This window comes from Hippocampus zosterae, chromosome 7, assembly GCF_025434085.1.
Source record: "Hippocampus zosterae strain Florida chromosome 7, ASM2543408v3, whole genome shotgun sequence".
NCBI classification, from domain to species: domain Eukaryota; kingdom Metazoa; phylum Chordata; class Actinopteri; order Syngnathiformes; family Syngnathidae; genus Hippocampus; species Hippocampus zosterae.
Window position 1 is genome coordinate 817,831 of NC_067457.1, and position 13,638 is coordinate 831,468.

Here is a 13,638-nt window from a genome sequence, read left to right on the forward strand (position 1 = left end):
GAGCAAATCTTTTTTTTTTGGGGGGGGGGGGCGCTAATAAATACAAATACCGTATTACATGTAGATAATTGCTCCCAACCACTGGTGCATATGATGCGCGAGCTTCCTAATAACTGGCTTCATTCAACATGATTAAGATGAAGATCTCCTTGATTTGTCCCGCAATGGGGAAATTACAATCAAGAAGCACAAGCCGTTGATTGATTGATTTCACCTTTGGTCAATCATTTGCACAAATGCCACGTCCACACATTGACGAATTGGATCAACTTTATTGTACCATACAGTATGTGTAACATACAGCATAGATGGCATTTCTTCCCGACAGTGACATGGGGGGGTTGGGGGCCTGACGGCAGCAATACCAAACGAGAGCCAGCTGGTGAGGAGTCCGAGGGTCAGCGGGGCCGCTAATGCACTTCTTGACGGGACACTCCCAAGAGTGAGCGCTTCATCTCATCTCATGAAAATTGCAGTAGTTGTAAAAGGACAAAAGGGCTAGCGAGCGCCAGCGTGCGCGGCCGCAAAGATGAGCCGGGGAAACTCGACCGACCAGATGAGTTGCGTGGCGACGAGCAGCTTGCGTTATTGTTCAATGAGGCTTCGGCAGCTCGCTTGTACTTGTCGAGTCTACAGAGGAAGCTCATTAGGGAAGGAAGGGAACGGGGAGGGCGGAAAAAACAGTTTGCCGTCATTCAGCGAGTGCAGAAACGCAAAAGGGAACGGGTCAAATGAGGCGAATCACTGTTTTGCTTTCAGGTGAAACGCAAGGGGGCGTGCAATCAAACGCATTTTCACTTTGCGGAAAACTAGCGTTGACCCGAGTACCCAGAGAAAACCCACGCATGAGTTCACCGACTGAAACATGAGTGACGGACATCTTTGATTGAGGTTAACAACAACACTTGGGGAGGAAATGAGGACCAACGGCCGGACGTCGTCCATCGCTGGCTTCTTCTTCTTTTTAGCTTTTTATTCTTGTTTTGAGGAAAATGAAGCCTTTGAAGAACGGCTGCTTGAACGGGTCGGGGCAGAAAATCACTTGTGAGGGGAGTGCGACGCATGTGTGTGTGTTTCCAACTTTATTCCAAAGGGGACGGCGACTGTACAACTCTAAAGGCAAGGCAGCAATGCAAACCAAGAAGAAAAGGCTTTTGCACAACCACGGCCGTCAACGGACAAAAAAAAACAAAAACGTATCTTTCTGTGCTCTCTGCTCTGCTTCGTTGGTGTTTTTTTTTTTTATCCTTCTTTGTTGCCCATCGGGAAAAATGTCCTCAGTGACAACTCAAGCAACACAGAGCATGGCGAGTCCTTTTCAACCTTAAGAAGACGAACCAGCGCCAGGCCGCGTTTTGCCGTTCTCCGGAGGCTTGGGCTTTCGCTTTTGGCCTCTCTCGGCCGCGCCCGCCTTGATGTCGGCTTCCCACTGTTTCCTCACCAGCGTGTACAGCCTCATGGCGGCCTGCGCGTCCTGCACCTGCAACGTGGCCACAACGGACAACTTAGAGCGGGGGCTCGTGCGCGGCGGGCGCAGACGTTGACAACTCACCGAGGAATGTTCGCCTTGTTGGACCTTGACATTGAGAACTGCTTCACAGAGCACACGGAGGGAGGGCCGCTTTGTCTGAAAGGACCAATCATCATCATCATCATCATCATCAGTTGCTAACTTTCCGTCTGACAATGACGACAAGATTGCGTTTGACTCTGTACGGCACCTTGGTCATTGTCTTGAAAGGTTTATACTTCTGAGTGTCTCGGATTTTCTTTTTAGGGTGATCCAGGAGCAAGACCTGAAAGACATGACGAGGAGATGTCCACCAGAGCGCAGCAAAGCATTTGCTGGCAGATTTCCGAGCTCTCCGGTTACCTTGAAGTCATTGTGTATCGCGTGGCCCACCACGATTCTCCCGTGCAGGATGTCAGCAACTTCCTTGCGCACGGTCGCCACATCCTCGCCTGGAATTCAGAGACAAATACTTTGACATTTACAAGTTTTTTTTGTTTTTTTCTTAGGGAGTCTCCTTTTGACCGAACGAGCAAAACCGGCGCGTGGCCTCACCCTCTGCGATGTCTTTCGGCCGGATGCCGCTGACGGCCGTGCGGTAGTCGGTCACAAACTCGCTGGGCTTGACGTACTTGTCGTAGATGCACTTGCCAAAGTGGTTGACCAGCGACACGCGTGCCAAGATGCTGTCCTCCCCGTGGGGACCCACGCCGACCATCTCGCAGTCCATGGCGACCACCCTGGTGAGGCTGAGGGCAAACCCAAATAAACGTCTTTTCCAGCCAATGCCATCAACAATACCGATGGCTTCTACAAATACATGACAGTATCGTAAATATGGCGAGAGTGTGTTTCACGGGCATGTTCTTGTCAAATGTTTGCAGTTTGGCAACCGCGATGGCAAATCCAAACACTTTGGGTCTCAAATAGACACCATACTCTCTGTTGATATCGTTTGTTTGAGATATTGAATCCTTGTGTGAGATATCCGCAGCATTTAAACGCGGCCAAGGTCCCAATTGAGCGAATGACGGGATCTTGCGCTGGCCACTCACCCCTCGAAAGAGTTCTCCTTGACCAACATGTTGGCCGTGGCTTTCTTGCACACGCCCTGCCTCTTCCTCATGATCTCCGCCGCCTCTGCCCCCATCGTGGCCTCAATGTCATCGGGGTCCACGTCGTCGAACCAAATGTCCACTCTGCAAGAGCACAAAACAATCACATGGTGTTTGCATTTCGAGTACGACGAGCACACTGTGACACGCACTCTGGAGGTTTGGACTCTTTTGCCTCCACTTTCCGCTTCTTGGCCGCTTGCTTGCCGTTTGCTTTCAGATGGCTTTTCCTTCCAGCCGCGGCGGCGGGCTGCTTTGCGTCCGCCGCAAAGGGTCTTTTGGCCTTGGGGTCAACGGTTCCGTGTTTGGCTTTTGGTCCTGAATCAGTCTTAGCTTTGGAGACACTGCTCTGATGTGCGTTTTGGGAGGCTTTGTCTTTCCGTTCGTGTGAAGGGCCATTCGGTTCTTGCTTATTTGTCATCTGACTGGACTTGAAAGTCTGTGGATGAGATGGTAGTGGTGAACATGACAGATGGTATGTTGACACTTTCGAATTGTTCTTTTTCATGCACACGCTATTTTTCGATGTCAAACGTGGAAATTGTTTAAGCGCTCTCTTAAACCACTAACCAGAGGAGGAAAAAAAGTAAAACGCACAACCATTTATGGCATGTACTCAACAAGGCTTACCTCTTGTAATCTTTTCCAGTTGGCAGAAACGCGTTCGCCATCGTTTGGAGGTGTTGTGAGGTTCTTTGGGGGGAGGCTCGAGAGGAAGGTTTTCTTGAATAAATTCGATTGTATCTTGTTTTCTTTTCTTGTGTTTTTCAAATAACTGTATCTTCCAGCTTCGGAGGGGGTTCGCTTTTTTTCCTTCCGTTTCATCTCAGATATTGCGACCACTAGAAGTTGAACACCGTCAACCAAATTCGGTGTTAGAAGTAAATTCTCATCCACGCGGCTACTGTCGTCTCGAAGTCATGGATAGATTTCTATGACACGCTCATAAAACGGCTCCGCTCGTGCAAAATTGGTGAGTAAACGGATCAAAAGCGGATAAATTGTTCAAATAAGCGTGTTATGTTCGCGGAGAAACGCTCACATTACCTTATTTGCTAACCCATGCGTCAAAACCACGCAGAAAGTGACTTCCGGTTAGTGTAACAGTCAAATGTGTTTGACAGAAACACAAATTTGAACTTTGCTTCGACGAACACACCTCCAACGGTGGATGGCAGATAATAGCTACTCACGGATGTTTGTAAAAAATACGTATTTGTATTTGTTATGAGTTTGTGGGACCAAAAAAATTGAACGTTTTGTATTTTTATTAAACATTTACACCGGCTAGCTTTTTGCTTAACGTTTCCAGCCGTGTCGAGTAATACAGGTACAAAACTAGACTAAAGCAATCGAATGACACCATTCCCGTAAACAAAATGACCAATATGTAAAAGAAAACAGGCCTTGTTTGAGTTTTTTTCACATTAGTCGGATTTTGTGTAAAAAAAATCCTTTTTGCGTCGCCCTAAAGGATTCGTTCACTTGAGTGCGTCAAGTGTCACGTTATGATCGATCGATATTGATGGTAATGTATCGTTTCTGACGAGGCGTATCGAAGCCTCTTGAATTCAAATGTTTGTTGTTGTTGTTGTTTTTTTGTTAAACCCGTCGTATTACAATTTCACGATATTTAGTTACTTCCGTTAGTGATCTTTATGTCTGTTTCAGATAATGGTGGAAAACACTCCCTCTCCTCTGCCTGAGAGGGCCATCTGTGGCTTTGTTTTATTCCTCGGCTCGCAGTTTGGCTTCTGTAAGTTGTTTCTACGTTACAGTGGAGCAGATCATCAAATTGTGTTGATGACGTCTCTGTGTGTCATGACTTTTTTTTTTTAATTTCCACCCAAAGTTTTATATTGTGTGTGGGCATACATACCAGAGGAGTGGCTTCATTCAGTCGGACTCACTTACTGGCCTCAAAAGTAAACAGATATTCAGTCGTTTTAATGAAGTTTCCCCCTCGTGCTACATGAATTGATGTTTTTTTTTTGCAACTTGTATCACGTCTTGTAGATATTGGGCCCTTGCTGCGCCAATCTATCTGCTGGTGGCAATAACCGTCTCAGTGGTATTGCTATTTGGAATTAATATGTACAATACAGCTCCACTCGACTCTGTGGACAACATTACAGGTATGCACCTTTGGGGAGTTTTTTTTTCTTTTTTCACTATGAGTTAAAGACTCAAATGACACCTTCTCTCTTTTCTCACGGGGTAATATTTCAGATGGGTTTGCGCAAAGCCAGATGAGTGAAGTCGCCAAGAAGGGTCAAATTCCAAGACTAAAGGATGTTCCCATCAGTGACGTCAACAAAATGTTCCACTTGTCAACAAAGTTGTAACTAACCATCTGTTTTGGGGGTTGTTTTGTGTTTGTGACTCTAACTGAATACTGATCATTGGGGCATTGTTTGGTTCTGTGTCAGTGAACCCAACATGGATGTGTTTGGAATGTGGGAGGAGAAAATCCCAACAAGCACAATGGAACTTGAGAAATGACATTTAAATAAAAACTTCACCTGATTAAGTTGAGGAATGGATACAAATTACAATAAAAATTTGTACTCACGACAAGTCAGTTTGTCCTTTTTTCATTCCTTATTTTATGGGAGTGTTTAATAGCTGTACTTCTTCTTGTTACAATGTGTGAATAGGAAGAAAAACAAAAGTTATAATGAAATTGCCTTGACAAACCTTTCAGTTAAAAAAAACAAACTTACGTACCGTATTAAGGTGGTTGAATTAGCGCATATTGTTTTAGTATCCGGCCTTCCGCTTCCTCACAAACGGTGCTTTTGGCACCTCTGTTCAGACTCCATCCACAAGGCGGCGATATCGAGCAGTTATAGTTGTCGACGAAGAACAATGTAAACACCGCTGCCATTCGGAACCTGGCGCACCTGTAAACATCACGGAGCAGACAGATAATAGGATCTTCCCGATGTGCCTTTGGAGTTTGTTGTGGGCGTTCTGTTAGCGGCGAAGAGATGTCGGACCCTCTGCCGGTGTGGTTCGCGGTGCAGGCGGAGCTGCTGGGCCACGAGGAGGAGCTGGACTCGCAGTCTCGGAGCTGTTTCGACTGTTACGACGACGCCACTTTGTTCGAGTTGTTCCACCTCACGCGCGCTTGCGTCGAGTTCGTGGCCGACATCGTGCGCGGCCGCATGAAGAAATTCCTCCTCAGCTCGTTGTCCTTGGACGCCATGATCATGACGACGCTCAACTTTTACGCGCGCGGCTCTCATTCCACCGCCCTGAAGAAGCGCTTCGACCTCAAGACGGACTGCGACGACGTCGTGTTCACCGTGTCCGAAGTGGTCGCCGCCATGTCCGATCAGTTCATCTCCTTCCCGCAGACGCGCAGAGCCAAAATCGACATGGCCCACATGGTGGAGGACTTCTGCGGGATCCCGGACGTGCTGGGCTTGCTGGCCCCGGCTCACTTCAAGATCACCCAAGGACCGCTCGACTTGCACTTCAACTCACTGGGCTACGCGTCCGTGGTGTGCCAGATGATTTGCGACCTGGACGGAAACATCCTGAGCGTGGAGCAGTGTTGCGCGGGCGGCACGCGCGAGCAAGATTTGTGGGGCACGTCCATCAGGGGACGAGAGATCGAGGAAGAACTCTATGGACAATACTGGGTCATAGGTAAGGATGCTGAATGTGTGCTCCCCAACATCTCAGTATATTGTCGTTTGTCAAGCACCGCCCTGAATCGTTAATCCTCTTTTGTCCTCGGATGCCCAACCGCTTGCCATTATTTCTTGACAGGAGGGGACGGCTACGACTTAAGCAAACGCGTCCTGACCCCCGTGGCTGAACCTCAAGACGAGGCGCAGAGGAACTTCAACGTGGCCCACGCCAAGATCCACGCCGCGGCCCAGAGCACGCTGCGCTCCCTGAAATGGCGTTTCAGGTGCTTAACGCAACTCGGCTTCGAGCAGCACAAGCTGACCAACATCATCAAGGCCTGCTGCGTCTTGCACAACATTGCCAAGAAGTTCTCGGTCCCCCTGCCGCTGGGAGAGGACCAATTTGAGGACCCCCAGCCGAGGAACCCGCGCAGCGATTCGGCCGGGATTTGCCCAGACGTTCTGAGGGCTCGACAGGAACTCATCGATTATCACTTCTCCGTGATACCTTGTCAAGAGGAACTAGAATGATGACGCCGCATTGAAGGAAACACCCCCCCCCCCCCCAATGTGGGAAGGAGGACATTTACGTCATTCTTATGACACCAGAAGGATTTATTTTCTCTTTGTAAAAATGAATTTCTTGTCTTGGATTTCAGGTTGAGGTGAGACAGTTTTACGCGGATATCTTCTCCCCAAGTGGAAAAATGTTTCCAAAGCTCATGTCCTTGTCAATAGAAGATTTGGAAACGCTCTTTGGCGTGTCATTTCACATCCAAGTGCTATCCTGTTTCAGATTGCAGTTTTGTGAAACTCTCGCGGTTGGCATAAATGACATCCACCTTCTGGGAGATGTTTTCATCGCCCTCCCCTGGAGACTGCAGACAGTCCATGATGCACCGGTGCAGGAAAACATACTGGGACTGCAAAGAGAGCAGACCAAGAATCCGTTGGAAACAAGCGCTCTCCCCACATTTTTGCACCACGGACTGGGGTGAACACGAGGACGGGAACGTGAAAACGGGCGCTGCGGCCTTACCTCGGTCTGCACCATGTGCGGCCGCCGCAGTCTCATGTTGTGTATGAAGGCGTTGATACCAACTTCCTTGTCTCTGTGCAGCTGCTGAAGCAGAACATCCAAGGCGATAATGGTGCCAGTCCTGCCTACCCCTGCACTAAAAGACAAAAAAAAAAAAGACACAGATGTGTCATCTCGTTGACACCCCATCTGCCCCCACCCCACCATTGTGTGTTCCGCATAAATGGCCAATAAAGATTCCGATTCAAGTCACAATTTGGCGTGCCTGTATTTTTGCCCGCACGTCATACCTGCAGTGAACCACAGTCGGAGCTGCGGTCCCGTTGGCTTCTATGTGCTGCCGAACGAGCCCCCTGAACTGGACCAGCACGTCCGTACACTGAGGGACTCCGTGGTCGGGCCAGGCGGTGAAGTGGAAATGTTTCACCGTCCTCTCGCCGGTGCCGTTTTTCTATCAAACGTCACAATCGGAGGCGTCGGAGCGGATTGGAATGGGGAAAAGCAAACCGGAGCGGGAAGCGCACGGCCATGGATGACCACATTCGGCAAAAATGATCCCGCGCGTTGCTATCGCTGCCGCTAATTCAGTTCCGTGGGCATTATGCGCACGTTTTGGAGCCTGGCATAAAGAATCGTGTACATGTTTGACTCGGAATTCCCTTAACGTCCAGTCGGTGTGTTGCTGTTCCGAGGCGGTGGTGATGCTCAGCCCTCTCTGGAGACAAGTCTCTCCCTGCGCGGGCCAGTAATGTTCGCATTTAGTCTGCAAAGAGGTGAAAAGGTGCAGTCGGGAATGAGGTTGTGGAAAAAGGCTCAGCCGTGCCCCCCCCTTTTTTTTGCCTGACGGAACCTACCCATCTTCCTTCCGTGCAGTTGGTTACCATCACAACGGCGGTGACTCTCAGCTCCCAGATCATTCTCCAGAAGTCGCCGACCGTGGAGGGCAGAGGACCCTGAGCGGCGACGTACTCTCTGCTCTTGCTGTAACCCTGTCAGGCATAGCGGACCATTGTGCAGATGTTCCTCGCGTTAGAGATCTTCAATTCGGGTGGTGGCTGCGTGCTGAGGTTTTTCGTCAAGACTCACCGGCATGTAAGAGGCGTTGATGTAGTCCGAGTTCCCGTTTGTAGTCTGCAGCTTGACTCGGCTCCAGTCATCTGGCCCAGTGGGAAAGAAAGACGTGAAAGGCAGCCCCATAGAAGAGGGAAGCTTTTGCTCAGCGGCGGTTGCGCAACTTACACGGCAGCACGTTGGTGAAGCGATTTTTCTCCATGTTTTCCGGCACCAGAGCGGCATTCTGAGTGTGCCCGATGCCGACAACAGCGAGGCCCTGCATGACAAGCTCGGACGCTTACACTCGACATACGCGTTCCGAGTTGGGGGGGAAATACTCGCTTGTCAATTGTCAGCACCTCGTATTCCTCGCTGAAACCTCGGTTCTTATCCATACTCAATGTGGAGAAGTGGCCTGGGAAATCTGCAAGAGAAACATCTCTGGAAGCAGAGCAGATCAAACATTTCACCCGACCGTTTCCGAGACAGGAGTAAACCGATCCCATGCATCGGTGCTTAGTGCCTTGCGCTGATCGCAACAATCGCCGCTTCACCCTTTGGGCTCTGAGCGGTAATATCAGAGCAATGTCAGAGGGCGGGGCTTTGAGGTGATGACAGGTCATGACATCATTGCTTTTCCGTCCATGAGCTCACGTTTGATGATGAGGGAAAATCCCACCTTTTTAATCAACGGGTGTCTTTTGAATCAAGAAGCCATAAAAACACGGAAAGCAAAATGTGCCACAATGACATTTCTGTTTAGTTTGATAGTAAACTGAAAGATGGCTTTTGAAAAAATGAGAGGCAGTCCACGCTGTCCACAAAAATGTCTCTTAGCACGGCAATAACATGCTCAAACCTTTGCTCCCAATCTCAGAAGAAGAATTTGGAAGATATTTGGCTGGTTTGCAATTTTAGGGGGGGGGAACAAATGCTTGGATTTTTTTTAGCCTCCAATTAATGACTTTTTCTTCCTTAAAACTATTTACCAATCAATCACTTGATTGACTGGATACTTTCAACGATTTGACACATGTTTGCTGTGTAATTAAGTGCAGTGAACCCGTTAAGAGTTAATTCGATTGGCTAAACGAGTGACAATGCTCAACCAAAAGTTTTCAGAGTCATCTTTTCAGAAGGTCGCGCAACGGATTGCAATGAGCCCTCACGACGACAGGCGGCGGTAGAGATCGACGCACGAGAGCCCCAAGCTAACCAGCCAATGCTAGATGCGGAAGGCTAACTCGTCCTTTCCTCCCCCGCTTCTTTCGCTCTTTTTTTCAAAGAAGGGGCAGGCAGTCACACGGCGGACGCGACGCACGGAAAAACTTCCAAGTTAAAAGAATTGAGGAGTAAGTGTGAAAAAACGATCGCACGTTTTTAAGGGAGCGCGCTTAGCCTTTATCGCTCCTCTCTCTATTGACCTTAACATACGCGCGTCTACGCTAACGTCATCCGATGCGCATTGTCTTATGTTTTGGAAATGTCTTTAAGGAAATGCAGTCGGTGGTCCGGCAAAACCTCCACGCCGAGTGTGAAGGAGACATCAACAAACTCATCAACCTCAAGCTAAATGCGTCCTACACTTATCTTTCTTTGGTAACTTTGCCATTGCACTGACGGTTTGCCTTTGGAAAATCGAGAAATGTGCGACATTTGCCGGGAAAAAAATGCGCGACAACCTTTGACAGGTGAACTTTGACCTTTTCAGTGCGCGTGTTCTGTCAAAGAAAAAAAACAAGAAGCTGAACGGCCAAAATAGACAACGTGGGAAAGTTTGATGCCGCAAATCAATTTAAATTCACCTGAAAAGGTTCACGTGCTCTTTAGGTTATTTTAAAAAAAAACAATATTAATCATTCAATTTGGGGGGGGGGGGGGCAGTAGTGTCGTAGTGACTAGCCTGAACTTAGATCACGACCCACTCCTGTTATTATTATTATGATTTATTGATTACATAGAGACAGTGCACCTTCATCAACACAAGAATAAACAGTTAATAAACACGTTGTCTCTGACAGGGCATGTACTTTGACAGGGATGATGTCGCCCTGAAGAAATTTTCCAGTTTTTTCTCGGAGCTCTCTCAAAAGGAACAAGAGCACGCCGAGAAGCTGCTCGAGTATCAGAACATGCGAGGGGGTCGCATCTTGCTGCAGACTATCACTGTAAGTTTGCCTTTTGTGGCGATGTTCTGTAGCCCAGTGACGTTTATGCAAGCATGCCATGCTGCAGAAACCAACTCGGGACGATTGGAGAGGTGGCTTGGATGCAATGTCTTTCTCACTGGACTACCAGAAGACAATGAACACTTGTATTCTGGACGTACACCGCCAGGCTGACACCCATAATGACCCCAACGTAAGTATGAAAGAAATGAAGCGACGCGGACTCGAAATTCAGTTTGAAATGCGCGTCTGACAGCGCGCTCTCTTTGGCCCGATTTTCTCTTTGTTGGTAGTTTTGCGACTTCCTGGAGCAGAACTTCCTCAACGACAGCCACGACACCATCAAGAAGTTGGGCGACTACGTGGGCAGCCTGAAACGCATGGCGGCGCCGGAACGCAACGCCTCCATGGGAGAATACCTCTTTGACAAGCACACCTTGTAAAGACCTCGCTCGTCAAAGCGGCGCCGTCTCCTGCATTCGTTCCGTCAAGAAAGCGCAACCGCGTTGTCCTGGTTGAAGGCAATCTTCAAGAATACCTCACACTAGCTGTGGTGCTTCGCAAGTAGCGTTTTCCTTGCTCTTGCGTTTTCTACATTCCTACGAGTCAGACATTGAATAAAGCACGCTTGATGCCAGCACCCGCGTTTCTGTTCTGATGTCATATTTACACACCTGTGCGACAGAGGAAAGAGAACAAGCGAGATTTTGCTTTGTCACCATCGAGTGGCAGCTTCAAGTTGGACGTTGGGCCGGCAGCTCTGCAAATTCTCCAAAAAGACGTGTTTCAGCAAAGATAAGGGCGGATAAGAGGGCCTGCGCGGCCGCACCTTGTAATCTCGTCATGCAAGGGGCACCCTGAATAATGCGCAAACGTCTTCCACTTAAGAAGCGGGCAAATGTCAGAATCACTCCCCCCGCGCCCCTCACATACCACACATTTGAAGACTGATGTATTTAAAAAAACACACAGATGGACATATACATATATCTCTATCCTCGTCCAAGCTGCCGTTTACCTCAAGCCAATGTGGCGCCCCCTTCCGTCGGCAACTTACATTACGCTTCCACCGGAAATGGAATGCCACCGTTTTCCCCCGTTGCCTCTCGTCGTCCAATCTAAAACAGAAAAATAACATTTTGACATCATTTCAAATACAAAACTGCCAAAGCTTATTGATTGATGCCGTCTCCCGTGCTTGCCCGTGGTCAGTCTCATGGATAAACGCAGGTATTTGTCAAGCACGGCAATTTCTTGCGCAGCCTCAATAAGGCCACTAAGACTTGGGGTCAAACTGACCCAAGAGTAGCGGGTCGCTCTATTTTATGCATTAATTTCTTTTTTTTTTTTTTTAACCAAGAGCGGGTTATTTTTGAGCCAGCAGTTTTAAGAGTGTATATTTGGTTACACGGGGTGATGCCCTCCCTGACACAAGCCACCCATTTGACACCAACATTTGCTACACGCGTTACACTGCCGGGTCAACATTTGGGTTTAAATGACAGAAGACCAATTCACAACTTGGGTCAACCGAAGCCCATTTTCTGGTTGATTTTGTTTGTGCACAAGCCATTTTTATTTACTTATTTATTTCTTTGGGTGTTGGACAAAACAACCCAGAAAGTGATCTGAAATTGACCCAAGCGGTGGCTGGTTGCTTTTTGGGACCCAGAATTGGGCGATGTTAGAAAGGGCAAGAACATTCAATGACTCAAACGTAGAAACTGCAAGAAAATGGGGCTCGTCAAGCCCGCTGGATCAAACGGATGAACGATTCTGAGAGCCCAGAGCCTCCACCACAGCCTTCTCTCAGACCGCCCGCCCCCACACTTTTATTTAAATGTTTTTGGGGACGAGGGGTTGGGGGGGGGCCACCTTTCTTGTGCGCTCAGTCTGACTTGAAAGTGCTTTGGGGTTCACTTCTCGCTTACGACGCGGGGTGTGGGTAACACGAGTGCCACGAGAGCTTCGAATAACAGCGTGCGAGGGGACAAATAAAGGGGAATACGCGACCCACCCGCGAACAGTCTTCCGGCAGCGAAGAGAAGACACAGGAATTAAAGCATGGCTAAGCCGGTCCCTGCAGGTACGCCGATGCGCAAGAGATTCGGTTGCATGTCGGGGAAGTTGGAAACTATTGCTGGAAATTACGGTTGGATATCGCTGTCATTTTTGTGTATTTATACATTTTTGGGAAATCGGGACAATCATAACATGAACTTCTCAAAAACGAGCTGCTGTGATCGAAGGAATGAGAGTTTCCTAAACTTGGGCGTAGGTTTTTTTAAAGTGGCTGTCCCTCTACTTGAAAATCGATCTGGAACGAGAGGATTTTATTTTGTGTGACCACCTGACAAAATAAAATTGAGTAAAAGCAACACAGCAGGGTTTTTTTTTTCAGCCGTTCATGCTATTGAGAGCCATAGTTGATCATGTGACCCGTCACGATGACATCTTTGGGGTCACTTTGTGCTATCTCGTAAAGATGATCGAGATCAACTGGAAGTGAATCCAAATGGAAATGTGATTGATTTTTTTTTTTGGTCTCTGATATTATCGTGACGGAATGGGGTACACAATCGGTGATGCAACGAGGCTTCCTTGTTCTCGGCTCCAAAGGTTCCCATCAAGCTCAGCGAGCCTTCGATTCATCTCTATTTCAATAATTGGTCCCCTTTGGGGTCATCAATGCGTACCTTTGACGTGCGCAAGACATCAAAGCGTGCAGAGGGTGGGTCCACTTCACCAAGTTGAACATAGAGGAGCATCGAAACGCTTTCCCCGCTTGCCCGACTGAGGTGGACGTCAATCTATATTTAGATGATTAAGAAGATCATTTTAAGCGAAATTCATTTTCTCACATTAAGCCCCGCAATGTCGAATTGCATTAGCGCCTTCGTTTGTTTCATCCGCAAAGGGGTCGCCCGCAGCCGAGCTGCGTACTTCAACGCGAGGCAGAAATAGAAAGGCAATTAACTCCTATTTAATCATTTCCGCGAACCATCGGCAGGTCCGGTTGCACTCAACTAGCAACGTCGGTTCCGACGCGCGTTGACACCGTTTCTATTTTTGCAGATTTGTGCAAATGGTTTTTGGAAGAGGAGAATTGCATAGT

At 48.2% G+C, this 13,638-nt stretch overlaps 5 protein-coding genes across 12 annotated transcripts; 3 read left to right on the top strand and 2 right to left on the bottom strand.

Annotated features, from left to right (window-relative positions):
• Positions 1-24: 24 nt before the first annotated feature.
• rexo4 (REX4 homolog, 3'-5' exonuclease) lies at positions 25-5,482 on the bottom strand. Of its 4 annotated transcripts, none has more exons than XM_052069455.1 (9): positions 5,353-5,482; positions 3,256-3,331; positions 2,778-3,064; positions 2,566-2,709; positions 2,066-2,259; positions 1,874-1,962; positions 1,722-1,796; positions 1,553-1,627; positions 25-1,480 (listed from the first exon to the last, which is right to left on the bottom strand). In XM_052069455.1, the coding sequence occupies exons 3-9, from the start codon at positions 3,044-3,046 to the stop codon at positions 1,325-1,327; spliced, it is 1,002 nt and encodes a 333-aa protein (XP_051925415.1). In that variant the 5' UTR covers positions 3,047-3,064; positions 3,256-3,331; positions 5,353-5,482; the 3' UTR covers positions 25-1,324. The 4 variants fall into 4 exon arrangements, with proteins under 4 accessions (XP_051925415.1, XP_051925413.1, XP_051925412.1 ...); XM_052069453.1 differs by lacking the exon at positions 5,353-5,482 and adding an exon at positions 3,673-3,746; XM_052069452.1 differs by lacking the exon at positions 5,353-5,482 and having other exon boundaries at positions 3,256-3,749.
• On the top strand, positions 3,939-5,204 carry pigp (phosphatidylinositol glycan anchor biosynthesis, class P). Of its 2 annotated transcripts, none has more exons than XM_052069511.1 (5): positions 3,939-4,153; positions 4,297-4,381; positions 4,478-4,550; positions 4,642-4,760; positions 4,855-5,199. In XM_052069511.1, exons 1-5 carry the CDS (start codon positions 4,151-4,153, stop codon positions 4,968-4,970), a joined length of 396 nt encoding a protein of 131 aa, XP_051925471.1. In that variant the 5' UTR covers positions 3,939-4,150; the 3' UTR covers positions 4,971-5,199. The 2 variants fall into 2 exon arrangements, with proteins under 2 accessions (XP_051925471.1, XP_051925472.1); XM_052069512.1 differs by lacking the exon at positions 3,939-4,153 and adding an exon at positions 4,172-4,202 and having other exon boundaries at positions 4,855-5,204.
• Positions 5,477-7,557, top strand: si:dkey-197c15.6 (putative nuclease HARBI1). Its single transcript, XM_052069474.1, has 2 exons — positions 5,477-6,279; positions 6,403-7,557. The coding sequence occupies exons 1-2, from the start codon at positions 5,616-5,618 to the stop codon at positions 6,792-6,794; spliced, it is 1,056 nt and encodes a 351-aa protein (XP_051925434.1). The 5' UTR covers positions 5,477-5,615; the 3' UTR covers positions 6,795-7,557.
• Positions 6,826-11,643, bottom strand: LOC127603293 (receptor-type tyrosine-protein phosphatase H-like). 3 transcript variants are annotated; one of them, XM_052069465.1, is made up of 9 exons: positions 11,542-11,643; positions 8,715-8,796; positions 8,542-8,632; positions 8,389-8,459; positions 8,157-8,291; positions 7,943-8,065; positions 7,593-7,753; positions 7,303-7,438; positions 6,826-7,186 (listed from the first exon to the last, which is right to left on the bottom strand). In XM_052069465.1, the coding sequence occupies exons 2-9, from the start codon at positions 8,748-8,750 to the stop codon at positions 7,046-7,048; spliced, it is 894 nt and encodes a 297-aa protein (XP_051925425.1). In that variant the 5' UTR covers positions 8,751-8,796; positions 11,542-11,643; the 3' UTR covers positions 6,826-7,045. The 3 variants fall into 3 exon arrangements, with proteins under 3 accessions (XP_051925425.1, XP_051925426.1, XP_051925424.1); XM_052069466.1 differs by having other exon boundaries at positions 8,715-8,779; positions 11,542-11,636; XM_052069464.1 differs by lacking the exon at positions 11,542-11,643 and having other exon boundaries at positions 8,715-9,146.
• zgc:56095 (Ferritin, lower subunit-like) lies at positions 9,532-11,160 on the top strand. Of its 2 annotated transcripts, none has more exons than XM_052069506.1 (5): positions 9,532-9,707; positions 9,850-9,954; positions 10,394-10,523; positions 10,591-10,716; positions 10,817-11,160. In XM_052069506.1, exons 2-5 carry the CDS (start codon positions 9,929-9,931, stop codon positions 10,964-10,966), a joined length of 432 nt encoding a protein of 143 aa, XP_051925466.1. In that variant the 5' UTR covers positions 9,532-9,707; positions 9,850-9,928; the 3' UTR covers positions 10,967-11,160. The 2 variants fall into 2 exon arrangements, with proteins under 2 accessions (XP_051925466.1, XP_051925465.1); XM_052069505.1 differs by having other exon boundaries at positions 9,534-9,707; positions 10,377-10,523.
• Positions 11,644-13,638: the final 1,995 nt, after the last annotated feature.

Coding starts and splice junctions, on each gene's coding strand:
- si:dkey-197c15.6 (XM_052069474.1), top strand. CDS start 5,616: ATGTCGGACCCTCTGCCGGTGTGGTTCGCGGTGCAGGCGGAGCTGCTG. Junction 6,280..6,402: donor TGGACAATACTGGGTCATAG/GTAAGGATGCTG, acceptor ATTTCTTGACAG/GAGGGGACGGCTACGACTTA.
- LOC127603293 (XM_052069464.1), bottom strand. CDS start 8,978: ATGACCTGTCATCACCTCAAAGCCCCGCCCTCTGACATTGCTCTGATA. Junction 8,460..8,541: donor CTTCACCAACGTGCTGCCGT/GTAAGTTGCGCA, acceptor CCACTGGGCCAG/ATGACTGGAGCCGAGTCAAG. Junction 7,439..7,592: donor CCGACTGTGGTTCACTGCAG/GTATGACGTGCG, acceptor TTTGTCTTTTAG/TGCAGGGGTAGGCAGGACTG.
- zgc:56095 (XM_052069505.1), top strand. CDS start 9,853: ATGCAGTCGGTGGTCCGGCAAAACCTCCACGCCGAGTGTGAAGGAGAC. Junction 9,955..10,376: donor CCTACACTTATCTTTCTTTG/GTAACTTTGCCA, acceptor TGTCTCTGACAG/GGCATGTACTTTGACAGGGA. Junction 10,524..10,590: donor TCTTGCTGCAGACTATCACT/GTAAGTTTGCCT, acceptor GCCATGCTGCAG/AAACCAACTCGGGACGATTG.
- pigp (XM_052069511.1), top strand. Junction 4,551..4,641: donor CTCACTTACTGGCCTCAAAA/GTAAACAGATAT, acceptor CACGTCTTGTAG/ATATTGGGCCCTTGCTGCGC. Junction 4,761..4,854: donor CTCTGTGGACAACATTACAG/GTATGCACCTTT, acceptor GTAATATTTCAG/ATGGGTTTGCGCAAAGCCAG.
- rexo4 (XM_052069452.1), bottom strand. CDS start 3,450: ATGAAACGGAAGGAAAAAAAGCGAACCCCCTCCGAAGCTGGAAGATAC. Junction 2,710..2,777: donor AAAGAGTCCAAACCTCCAGA/GTGCGTGTCACA, acceptor GTGCTCTTGCAG/AGTGGACATTTGGTTCGACG. Junction 1,481..1,552: donor AACAAGGCGAACATTCCTCG/GTGAGTTGTCAA, acceptor GCCACGTTGCAG/GTGCAGGACGCGCAGGCCGC.